This window comes from Sphaeramia orbicularis, chromosome 5 (genome assembly GCF_902148855.1).
Source record: "Sphaeramia orbicularis chromosome 5, fSphaOr1.1, whole genome shotgun sequence".
NCBI classification, from domain to species: Eukaryota; Metazoa; Chordata; class Actinopteri; order Kurtiformes; family Apogonidae; genus Sphaeramia; species Sphaeramia orbicularis.
In genome coordinates, this window is record NC_043961.1 from 9,682,508 (window position 1) to 9,695,791 (window position 13,284).

Below are 13,284 nucleotides of genomic sequence, written 5' to 3' on the forward strand. Positions count from 1 at the left end.
GCTACACAAGTTATCTATCTGTGATGCAACGGCTCTTTATACTGCATTTCTGCATAATAAGATGGTTTTTATAACCATAAAATAGTTATTGAGGGGTGGATTGATTCAGACAGAGCACTACTGAAGGCCTAGGTGTGAAATGCACGGTCCACCACTGGTGTCTGTGTGGTCTCGTATTCCATTAGGACCTCTTTTGTGCATGTGGGTCACTTCAGGGTCACATTCAGTTCAGACTCAAAACTGATAGAAGTCACATTTAATGTGGAATATGAACCAACACACACACACAAAAAAATCAGATTTCACCAAAAAAAATCTGTATTATGCATTAAGACCTGCTGTGTGGGCGGAGCCTTAGAGGAGCTGGAACGGAGCTGAGTGGAGAGATACATTTTGTACATTTTAATATGTGCTTATGCATGTACGTGTGGGAAACGGTTCACTGTATTCATCTGAAAATTTGGAGTCATTAAACCATCCAACTCTATTCATAAAAGACATGAACGTACAGTAAAGTAGAGCTGATACAGTCAGTGGGAAAGTGGCAAATGATGACACATGAAATTTCCTGAAATGTGGAATTAAACTAAATCTATAATAAAATGTCATAATAAAAATACTACTTAAGAATCAGCTTCATGTGAAATGATCTGATTGGTCAGTTCCACTTGTGGAGGAAATGAGCCATAGCAACCTTCAGCTTATAGGCCTTCAAGGGAAATGGAAGACGCAAAAGGAAATGCAGACTGAGTCATCAAGTATTACCCCCCCACCCCACCACCACCACCCCCAAAAGGGGAGGCAAGGGGTGATGTTTTTGGTTCGGGTTGTTTGTTTGTTTCTTTGTCTGTTTACACTTAAGCAGCAAAACCACTGGTTCAATTCAGACCTAATTAGGTTTAATGATTACCAGTGACCCAGAATAGATGAGGTTACATTTTGGGAAAAGTAGGTCAAAGTTCATATTTTTTAGGAATTTTTAAAATCAGTTTTTTTTTCCTTTTTTTTCTGCACAAGTTTTTTTGTTTTGTTTTGTTTTTAAACAGAGAGATGAAAATCTCAATTTAAAAAAAATATAAGCTTATAAATGTAGCCTATGTCCATGATGACATCAGCACACGTATAGACATGATGACATCAGCACACATGTAGACATAATGACATCAGCACACATATAGACATGATGACATCAGCACACACATGATGACATCACCACACATATAGACATAATGACATCAGCACACGTATAGACATGATGACATCAGCACACACATGCACATGATGACATCAGCACAAGTATAGACATGATGACATCAGCACACACACGACGACATCAGCACACACAGACATGATGACATCAGCACACATACACATGACGACATCAGCACACACATACATGATGACATCAGCACACACACATGACGACATCAGCACACACATACACATGACGACATCAGCACACGCATAGACATGATGACATCAGCACACGCACAGATATGACGACATCAGCACACGCATACACATGATGACATCAGCACGCGCATACACATGACGACATCAGCACACACATGATGACATCAGCTGGATCAATGACAAAATAACCTAGAATACATGCAAGGGGCGGGGCTTGTGCCTGGAACCACTTGTTTTATTATTTATTTTTGTTAAATACCTGACAAACACTTCTCATGACTGGACCAAAGATGGACTTATAGGAGTCACATGACACCAGATTTACATTAAAACACTCAAACGTCAGGTTGGATTTCTTGGCCAATTTAACAGTGTTTTTATGTCAGTTACTCGGTTGTACTTTCATTCTCCTCCCTGTTGTGCTGTAAATGAAGTCATGTGATAACGGATATTTTATTCGTTCATAAACATCCTCCCTCTCTTCTCACTGGAGTCAAACTGCGGTTGAATTTCTTCCTATAATTGTCTTGACGGCTCCTTTATCAGTGCGTCACTGTGATCGCTCCATGTTGACTCAAAGCAAACAGAGCGCCTGAACAATTTTCAAAAACATTATATTTCTACTTGAGATTGCTTTTTCTTTATTTTTATTTTTATCACTCCCTTCTGTTGTGTAAAAATGTATGTTTAGAATGAAAGAAGAAGGTCTGAGGTATGTGGAAAGACCCACTGCTGTGATTCCATGGTGCTTTGAGCTGCCTGGAAACTCTGATGTACTTCGTATCCTCATAAAAATGTATGTATCATAACCATTAGATTAACGGTTGAACTGCATTTTCAAAGTAGGAGAGTAAGAACTAAATGTAAAGTCATATATCGTACTATTGGTAGGAGCCACAGAACAGGGCCAAGTTGTCCTGGTTGATGTCCTGGGCGATGTGAAGGCGGTAGGTCTGGATCAGCTCCTGGTTCTCTGTCAGTTCATCCTAAGAAACAACGCAGAAAAAACATGTCAGACAATAAAAGGCACTCGTCAAACTTTAAAGAACATATTAAGTGTGTTTTGGTTCAAACAGGTAATGAGAGGATGTGCTTCAGAGTTCTACATCTGAGTCTATATCCACAAGGACAGAAATAGAACAATTAATAAATGTCTGTTCTAAGACTGAGATGAGATAAAGGTGCCCTGGGAAATCAAGAAAAGTCTGGCATCAGTTTCTGTTTCACTGTGAAAAAAGGTCAACACAGAGAAGAAGCAGAGTGAGTAATGAAGCAGACACTCACAGTGCTAAAATGGTGTGCCATGACGATATCCACCAAGTTACTGGTCCATCCAGACAGCTGGGCAGGACAAGAACACACAGATCCAGTTAAGACACACAAGAACCAGGTTTAGGACGGAACATAATGATAAAAGGGGGGGTTCAGCAGCTGATTTGAACGTCAACCACTGACTGTAAATATCTCAATTAATGCACTGGCTCACAGTTCATTATGAGGAACCAACTTTAGTTTTTTATCTTCAAAATAAAAAAATCTAATATTAGGAATGTCATTGCATGTGAATGTAATAAATAAAGCTCAGGTAGAAGAAGAAGCATGAATAAAAGCCTGATTAAACCCAACCAAAAAAAACCCAACCTTCCAAATAAATAAATAAATAAATAACACAGACACTGAAACAGTGAGGTCCAGGTTGGTGCAGTGTCAACAGGTCACTCCTGTGGAAATACTGACCTTGGAGGCGGCCCAGTCGATCCAGCCCTCAGCACACGGGTCCACATTGATGAGAACCAGCCCCTCCACCAGCGAAGGGTTGTTCAGCTGAGAAGAAAATGAAGTCAGTCAAACCCAACAACAGCAGAATTCTAACATCTATACAAACAAACCTCAGAATGGGACATGAACCACTGTTGTGTAGAAACATGAACAACTGTTGGTCTCTATAAAACAGTGGATCCAACCTTTTTTACTCCTGACCCCATTTTAACATTACACATTTCTGTCGACCCCACACATTCAAAACACAGACTTTTTTTTTGGCTCAAATTAATTAGTTTTTGATCCTGTAATAGTTTTTTTTATCCTATGTTTCAAATACAAGTTAATTTTAGAGGACATTTAGTCTATATAATGTATATTATTCTGGACGAAGGCAGAAAAGCCAGGTGTAGATTACTGCACAAAGGGAGAATTTGATTTTCCTTGGTCAGGATATGTACAGTCAGTCCAGCTTGGATTTACAAGGCTGACAATTAATACTGAACAAACAACAACTCAAACTATGAATTATGAAAGAGCTGCAGCATCTGAAACCGACCACAATGAACATTTGACAGATAAACAGTACCACAGTGCTTCAGTTTCAGACTCAGTTTGTCTGCAATGGATTGGCTCTGTCAACTCACCACAGATTTATATTAGGAAAGTTTGATTTTTATTTTTATCAATTACTAGAAATTTCAGGCGACCCCATTTGAATTCCAAGCGACTCCACATGGGGTCCCGAGCCCAAGGTTGAAAAACACTGCCCTAGCTTTTGATTCTTGTCCAAATAATGCACATGTAAAATAAAACAGTGCAGCGTTCACAGACTTGATGGACCCCAGAGCTCGTCCATTCCCTTCCATGAAGACATGGATCCATCCGTACAGAATGCCAACCTTCTAAATTAAGGGCTGCAGTTTTAGAAAAGCCTGAAGACAGACACAGGATATCAGGGGAAATCTAAGATTCATCTCCCCCACTGCTCAGGGAATAATGCGGATGGTGCTTTCAACACGATGCAAATGCACTAACAGCTGTTATAAATCTATCAGTGGAAAACTCATCCAGTTCCTATCGGGTTAAAGCCAGTGCTTCCTTATTTGTTCTGAATAAGAACATCTTTCCCTCAGAGAACACAACACCATGGTTCCTTCTGTCCACACCTTCTTCTTTCCGCCCTGACCACCATCTTCTCCTTTCATTATTCATCTTTCAGTGCTCCCTCGCTCCTCTCTGTCACTTTCAGCTCTTTCTGCTCGGTCGTACACAGATTGTGCTTATTTTAGCTCCAGTGCATTGAGTGTGGAAACAAGAGGGAAGCAATGGAAAAGGACCGATTTGGAAAGAATTCTATTGGAAAAATGTCACAATATACAAATGAGAACTGACAACACTGAACATCATTTCCACGTATTCTGGGAAAAATTAACTGTTATTGGAAAAAAAAAAAAACACATCAAGCCACAGAAATCCTCTTTAATACTAACCTAATCTAATCTAATTGGATTTTAAAACCTTAGATTTGGGATCCATTTGTCCAGAGGTCAAAAACATAAACAGATACTTATTTGGTATAATATTAGCTACAGGAAAAAAGGAATAACAAAACCATGGATGATACAAGAACAACCGACAACAAATAACTGGATAAACAAAACTATGGGAATTTACAGGAGGGAAAGAATAACCTTCACCGTAAACTTGAAGATTGATTCTTTTGTGCAACACTGGGAAGAGTGGGGGAGACATGGGAGGCCTTTGAGAGTCCATTTTACTGAGACAACGGCATGAACATGTGCTTTTATTTATCTATTTATTAGGGCTGCACCATATTGGAAAAAACTGACATTGCGATTTTTGTTAACCCAGCGATATATACTGTGATATGAAAAACTCCTCAGGAGGATATAATATCTGTGTGGTGTTGATGTAAATGGTCAAACACATTAGTTGTTTCTCCTCTCGTTATGTCGACAGGTGGAAGACACTGTCGACACAGAACATGTTTCAGTTTCATCCTTCTGTAGCTGAAATAATTCCAGATAACTGACGATGCTTTTCTTTTTGGCACCAAGTCTTCATTTTCAGTGATTTTCTCTTGTTCGTTGCTCATTTTTCAATGTTGTTACCAGTGACTCACTCCATGTGCAGGGGGTGTGATCTGCTTCAGCAAACTGATTAAGAATGATTGTGATTGGTGGATGGCTGTGTGCAGTGTGTGTCAGGTACCCAGGATGAACTTAGATGAGAACATGTTGAGTTCATTTCCCTCCTACATTACAGGACCTGCGATGTGACTACTCTGCACACGTACATTGCGATGACGATGCTCAAACAATATATTGTGCAGCTCTACTATTTATGTGTTGATTCTTTACTTGAGCTGCTGTAAATGTGTTTGTTGTTTTCTACATCCACTCTCTGGATCTAAATAGTTTGTGTGTATTTGTCTAATTTTTCAGTTTAACTTCTTTCAATAAAAACAGAACAAAAAAACAAACCAAAAGGCCAGTATCATAAGCACATCCATCATCTGTGGAGCTGATGTTTTGTGTAGGAGCAGTTGTGTGGCCTAAAAACCCAGAATTATTACAAGACGAGACAGAAGAACATGACCAAGACTCACTGCAAAACGAGTGAGGACGTACGCTCCTGCTCCCACACCAATGCCGATCACACTGTTGACCCTGCAGAGAAAGCACCTGTTACTGAGGCACTGCAGATCAATAGTCAATTGATGCACATTAGCATTGATTAGCCTTCAGCGGGGGGCCACTCACTTGAGCTGAGTCATCACTGAGGGCAGCATCTCTGCCAGCTCGTCCATGGTAGGGTAGCGGTATCTGGTGACGGATGGAGAAATCAAACCATGTATGCACAACAGTCACATGGGTCCAGTTCTGAGTTTATAAATCATAACTTGAGCCTTTACTTCAGGATGGTGATGAATAAATACACTGCTCAGTGAAAAGGCCTCCATTAGCAAATGAACCACCTGTTCACTTTACATTTTAACTTAATGAAGCAGCTGCAGATCCTTCATGAGCTTTGAAATGTGTGCCCGTTTGTCAGGGCATGACACTTACCCAGTGGGGAAGGGGGGGGCGCCCTCCTGCTGGCCGGGTGCATCCACATGAACCACAGCGAAGTGCTGTGTGATCTCCTGCATGTCCTCATAGTTGAACAGGGTATTGAAGCACGACTTATCTAGAAGGGAAGAACAGCCCAGATGAGAAACCGCAGAGCGGTCCATGTGACTAAAGGTACTAGAGGGAAACCAAAGCATTCCAGGTCGACTCACGGTTGAGGCCGATGTCATGGTAGGTGAGGATGACGGGTCTGTTGCCCTTGGGGACGCCTCTCATGGTCACATGGAGAACACCATGGGGCGTCTCAATGTCATGCTCCTGCAGCCACAAGGAAGGAAACAGTTCCTGGTTCATGGATCAACACTATTTATTGACTCAAGGTGTAGACGTGTCTTAATTCACCATGTGGACATTTTAACATTACTGAAAATATTTGTATCACAACCCATAAAGATGCAGAAGAGTTAACGTTTTCTCTTACGTTTAAATACGGAGGGAAATGAAGATGCTGCAGTTTATGGGCTGTCATCGGATCACATTTAGAGGTGATATCTAAATAAGGAGTGTACATTTGCCTGACCACATATGTGGACTCATATCTGTAGGTATTTAGAAAACGAACACTGATGAATGAAAAGTCTGTCACTGTGAGAACAATGAAGTCTGTCACATCCTTCAACTTTAATTTGAGCTGAGAGAGACAACAACTTAAAGATACAATTCCGATATTAATTAGATGTATTTGAAAAAGTCTATGAAAATACACAAGTTCAAGAGTCTGGAGATGATTAATAACTGTAATCCAATAGTTTCATGTCAGCGCCGTAGTCCTTCAATAACTGGTTAATACTGTAAAAACAGAATCTTATTTATAAACATCTGGTCATTTATGGTTATGAAGGACACTGTTTGCGATTCTTCTCACTTCATACTATTTATTTATCCCCCATTTCCACAGGAGGAACTCTTATCATTAGTTACTTTATTTAAATGGACTGTTAAATATGTATACTGATATTGAAATTATTTAACACAAGCTAAAAACAGCAGAAAGAAATAGCTTGATGTAAACACCGAATGACAAACACAATATTTGCTGTTTATATCTTCAGCTCGACATTCAAAGCAGGTACCTCAGTCTCAGACACACATCCCCTGTGCCTCTGGACAAACAAAGCAATGAATGGTCTCTCAGGAAAACTTTTCTTTTGGAAATTCACAGTGCTTTCACTATGACTGTGCAAAATCAGCCCAGTCATTTGTTAAATGCCTCTGCAAAAAACACCCATTAAAATTCACAGAACTCACATCAGCTTCATTCTCTACACTGTTTTCAAGAAAGCCCCACATGAGAAGAACTCCACAGTACATCAACAAAAAACACATTAAATGGATTAAAGATCATTTAGTTTGAATGACAATTAATTTGACTGGGAAACCTCGTAATGTGGTTAAAGAACATTTACTTTAGAGATGACAAATCAAAAGACCTCATTAATGTTTAAGGGATTCAGACGAATGGAAGTGACATAATTGGGGCAAGTGAACTATGTACAGGAAGTGAAAAAGCCAATTTCCCAGACTTCCCCACAGAATCAAAGCATCATTTTACTCAGACACACACACACACAAACACACCCCTCAAGGTCAGCATGACTTGCTGTATGACGTACAGTGTGTGAGTGCATGTGTGTGCAGTGGGAGTGGGAGCGGCTGAAGGGGTTTGGTGGCATCTCGAGGCCCAGTGGACATCAATAATAATGAGAGTGAACCAGGCTGGAAGTGAGACACAGTTACAGCTGACAGACGCACAGGAAGTGGCTGTACATGCAGACTTTCACACCCTCTGGACACCCCATGAAGGCATTTGTCTGATGGATATGTGTCAAAGTCTCTTTACAGATGCTCCAAGGCTGATTCTCAAGGACAAGGCTGCAGTCATTTACATCTGCAATCTGAAATGGACACAGCAGCAGACAAGGAAAACTGTTCATCCGGACTGTAACAGAACAGAGTTTTGACTTGAGTGGGTGCAGCTACAGAAATTAGTCTGTCACAAAATATGTGAAAAAAAAAAAAAAAAACATATGCAAAGGGAAACGATGTGAAACCATTGTCATGCCTGCTGCTGCCTCCACCTAACCAACCTCAAGCTAATATGAGTATGCAACGGCTCCTCCTGAAATGGAGCAAACTCTCCTGCTGACAGGAAGCCTTGCACTCATCTGCGGCCTTTTCACAGATAATGAAAATACCCAGCAGCCCCAGCCTAGTGGGGAGGCAGAACAACCTGTTATAGACAGAGAAGGAACTGTCCACAGCAGTGGTGCAGCAGAATTTTCATTTTGAAACAAGGACAGATTCAAGGACACTTAGTGTAAGAGAGTGAAACAAGGAAAACACAAATATGTACCAATACCACAGATATGAAGAGTACCTTACATGCACCAGCAAAAGCTCCAGTGCACATGTACAAACTATCAGGGATGGAGATCAGCTGATCGGACCACAGACTGGAAATACAGAAGGAACATGAAATGGGTACAGCTACGGATAGAGAGAACGTGGAAGTGGAAGGAATTAGAGCATGAAAGGAAGCAGAGACGAAACAGTAACGAAGACATGAGAGTAGACATGGACGTCCTGTTTAAAGGAGGATGTGTCTTAAAGATGTGGCATGTCTTAGTTTAAGGTTCATTTACTAGTTTTCTCATCATCACAGAATATTTGTCACATATCACTAAACACAACAATAACCTAATCTGTCATTTAAGTATTTTTTCTTTCGAGTTAAAAACATGGACTAAAGTCATGAAAAAATGACACTTCAGATTCCAGATCAGAGCAGTAACACTATCAGTGAACTGATCTGCAGTAAGGAATCACATCATATCAACTTTAGTACAAATGCTGGTTTTAACATATTCAACAACCCCTATACTTAAATAATGTTAGTTTGCAAAGCAGCTGAATTTGACTGAAATAAATAAATAAATAAATGAATCCCATCGGGTCATGCCAGACTCCATCTGTGAACTGCTCCACAGCATCTCTGTCCTGAATATGCAGCAGATAGACCTCAATGTAAAAAAGGTATTGACAGTCCTTTACTGGACACGTTCACCACATTTGTACTGTATTTAACACCGTAGCATCCAGTTCTATTTAGAGGCCGTGACCAGACGCAAACAAGGGTGGAGATCATAGAGAAAGGGGGTGTGGAAAGGAAGTGAAGCGGAAGCCTTTTATCTGATCATGTAGCTCATGGAATGATTTATGAGCTGTATTGATCTGAACTCTGTCTGCATTTCCTTTCATGCACATACATATGTGTAGGGGGTATACATGTTCATGCAGAGGCATGGAAACAGTCATGGGACGGGCGGGGCCGGACAGCTGGAGGGGTAAAAGAAGAGTACTGCAATGGCTGCAGGCTTTTTGAATCCTTCAAACATAGATGGTGTCTGGTCATTGGATGAATGTGTGTGTGTTTGTGGGTTTTCAGTCACCAGGGCTTTGGCTTCCAGGACCAACAGGGGGGTGCATTCTCAGGTTTGGACCCCAGATGAAGGAGTGCAGGGGAGGAGGTGAAAAAAGGACAGCAGTATGTCACGCTGCTCCTCTTCCCGCAATCTCTCTCTTATCAAACCCCCCTCCCTGTTTTCGCCGCCCTGCCAGGAGCGGCATTCATCACCTCTGAGAGCAACGTTACGGGGCAGAAAAGCCAACATTTACTCCAGTGACACCTGCACGTACACACCCAAGCAGAAACCACACACACTCATCTATGTCAGCGGTCCTATCATCACAGATACATGCCACCATAGGCTCTCCACCCCCCCCTCCTGCTTGTACAGAAGCAGTGAATGGAAACTACAAACTCAAGGTCTCTGCATGAGGGGGGCGCCTCTATGTTGGCTTTAGAGTGTTGTTGCTACAGTGTGGGGGTGAATGACCTCTGAAAGAACACATCACTGGTACTATGCATCATTCACTGTGCACAACAAGCGTCCCTGCAGTTTAAAAAATCCACACATTAAATGCAAAACAAACAACGTTGCACCATTAAAACAAATGCCACAACCACATAATGACAAGTGCAAAAATAAACCCAAAAAAACATCCTGTGGTCGTGGCATTTGAAGACAGACCTGAGCCACATGAGCACCACTCTATGCATCTTTCATATCATCCTGCTCAAATGCACCACTGCACTCGGAGCATGTTTAGGCTGCGCTGAAAGCACACATGGGCACTGTGTGACCTGCAGGCACACATCGACTGAACAAATGTGCATCTACACCAACAGCTGCACAGAAAAAGAAGCTCAAGTCAAAGCAGTCTGCTGAAGGGGGGTGGGGGGAGGTGACAGGCAAGACCCCAACAGCTTTCCCATCCTTGTCCCCAGCTGCCGGCATGCTGTCTTATAGGGAAACTGCAAAACTACTCGCCCCTAATATGAACCGAACAGCCCCCCGCTGCGCTGCAAAGAACCAGCCAGGTGTGTCAAGGCAGGCAAGACGCATTTGTCACTCACCACTCCATTCCCAGAGCATGCAATCTGGTCCAGGTCCAGAATAGCAGACATGGTTTTCCCACGGAGGAGAGGAGTGTGTTATGCTATGTGCAAGAGTGTGCTGGGCAGCTTTGAAGATCTCCAAAAGGAGGAGGAGGAGGAGGAGGAGGAAGAGGAGGAGGAGGGAAGGAGCGTTAGTAGGAAGGGAGGGATGTAGGGTGAGGCAGCTAGAGCAGAGATGACAAGGAAAAGAGGGAGGAGAAAGACAGCTGAGAGAACGAGGACGAGACAGCTAAATAATGTGAATGAAAGCAGAAGAAGGGGGGGTGGATAAAATGCAGAAAGGACGACAGAGAGACAGAGACAAGAGGTGGGAAAGAGAGCAGGAAAGAGACAGAGGGGGAGGAGAGTGAGACTGCAGTTTGTGCTTGGTAGTCACAGCGCGTCCGTACAGCCAGGCGTCGGTGCGTCTAATTGGATTGCAGAGGGTCAGGTGGGTAGAGGGAGAGGGTGGGGCTAGCGGAGGAAGGAGAGGAGGGGGGTATGAGAAAAGAGGGATTGAGCGCATGGGAGGAGGGGTAAAGGGGTGCAAGGATGTCCAGGAAAGCGGACGCGGTGCTGACGTCACACAGTGATCCTAACGGTGAGGCGGAGGGGGGGGGGGGGCTGACTTTGACAGCGCACCCTGTGTTCTGCATCAGCAAAATGGCTGCTCGTCACCGACACCGGCCAATAACAGTCCTGCAGATTCACTTCTGTGTCACCTTTACGTATGGAGAAGGAAGTCAGTGACCACGTTCAAGGAGAAATCTGTGAATATGAATGGGCTTTAGTCGTAGCGTATAAGCATAAAATGTTGGCTCCTGCTGTAGAACACAAAGGACTGAGTGGAGATTCAAAATTTACAAGAAAATACAACACATCAGAGCTCAGGTTTCCTCTAAACGTCTCTGAGTCATTTGATCCACATAGTTTATTGATCTCCTCTGTCATCTGCACAACTGGCAGCAGAGTCACACCTTGGCTTCAGAGCAACTGTGTGGAGCAGCCAATGACACATATGCAGACAGCAGTGAGTGGGTGGGATTACAGGGGATCAGGCATGTTTCATTGGCCTGTTGTGGTTCCAGTGTTCTTGGATGTGAATTGGCTCGTTTCCCCTGAACAACCTACAGAGGGTGCCACTCACACACATGTATCTGCACTTTTAAGACACAGAACAGACAAGCCAAACACAGCAGTAGGTATAGGAAATGTGTAGTTTCAGTTTAGGTCCAGCATGAAGCCACATGTTCTTCTGACACGTTTCCACATTAGTGTTATTATTAGTGTTAGTACTTCCAGTCAGCATGTGGTCCAACTATGACTAATATATAGTTTGAGTTCCTTCCTCCGATGTCAGCTCAGGTACACATCTGATCATGCTGTACATGTTTGTGCTCATCAGGTCTAATAGAGGATGTGGTGCCAAGTCATAGACTCCATTTTACTCCATGAGCAGGTGGCTCCTTATGTCGCACACTGAGTCATCAAAAGTCTCAGCGGGCTGTGCAGTCACAGATGGACATCCAACACTCTGCATCACTTCCACATATTCTATCAAATCTACTCAGGTAGAAATTCAGGTTTGATGCATATCAAAATGCACGATGTCAAGGAAACATTTTAGATTAAAGTATTCACTGTAAAACAACATGAATGTTCAAACAAGGTAATGACTAAATAAACTAAATATTCAACATGAACTACATAAAGAACTGTTACTGCAGATTGTAATTCCTGAATATTTGAAAAACTATTAGACATAGGAAAAGACTGTGTCCTTCCTGTCCTCCCTATCCTTTCTGTCCTTCCTGTCTCTACCCGTCCTTCCTGTCCCTACCTGTCCTTCCTGTCCCACTGTCCTAGACTTCCTCATACATAGTTGACTGTTTGATTCCTAGTTGAATCCATCTTTTGATTGCATATATTGATCTTGTCCATCTCTCTAAACCTCCAGATGCTGAACTCAGCTTCATTTGACATCACCTTGAACCACCAATATTTCCTCCAAATCCCATCAAAGCTCTGATGCAGTTGGATCCACTTCTATATCATTCATGCATATAATAGTGAAATAGTGCCTTTAATCCGTATCCAGCTCCAAAGAATGACCAAACGTGACCTTTGACCTGAACTCATTTGAATATCATGGTGGAAAATCCAGTGAAATCATTCAGTTGGACTTTTCAAATCTAAAAGAACATTTTTGTCTGCCTTGGAGATTCTATTGGTGTAAATCTGTTCAACACACTATATTTATCCATCAAATATATCAGCTGTAGAATCTACGAGGAGAGACAGATGTTCAATTAGAAGGGCAACTAAGGCGGGGTACGCACGTGAAGATAACTGGGCTGTTTTTGTCCCGATTTTCCCCCTTCCCGACCAAGGATGGCAAACCCCATTTTATCTTCTGTCTTATAAGTATATCCTATCAGATTCTCCTATGTTCTGAGA

General features: G+C 42.2%; 1 protein-coding gene across 6 annotated transcripts in view; it reads right to left on the reverse strand.

Moving 5' to 3' along the window:
• ndrg3a (ndrg family member 3a) overlaps positions 1 to 13,284 on the reverse strand; it is a 51,716-nt gene that overhangs the window by 4,994 nt on the left and 33,438 nt on the right. For 5 of the 6 annotated variants that reach the window (XM_030133796.1, XM_030133793.1, XM_030133794.1 and 2 more), the window contains 7 exons: positions 6,482 to 6,587; positions 6,267 to 6,387; positions 5,961 to 6,023; positions 5,807 to 5,867; positions 3,151 to 3,237; positions 2,698 to 2,754; positions 2,296 to 2,399 (listed from right to left, as the gene is read on the reverse strand). In XM_030133796.1, the coding sequence (XP_029989656.1) occupies positions 2,296 to 2,399; positions 2,698 to 2,754; positions 3,151 to 3,237; positions 5,807 to 5,867; positions 5,961 to 6,023; positions 6,267 to 6,387; positions 6,482 to 6,587 (599 nt within the window). Of the gene's footprint in view, positions 1 to 2,295; positions 2,400 to 2,697; positions 2,755 to 3,150; positions 3,238 to 5,806; positions 5,868 to 5,960; positions 6,024 to 6,266; positions 6,388 to 6,481; positions 6,588 to 10,806; positions 11,238 to 13,284 lie in introns of those variants that run through there. The other variant, XM_030133797.1, reaches the window with a different exon arrangement.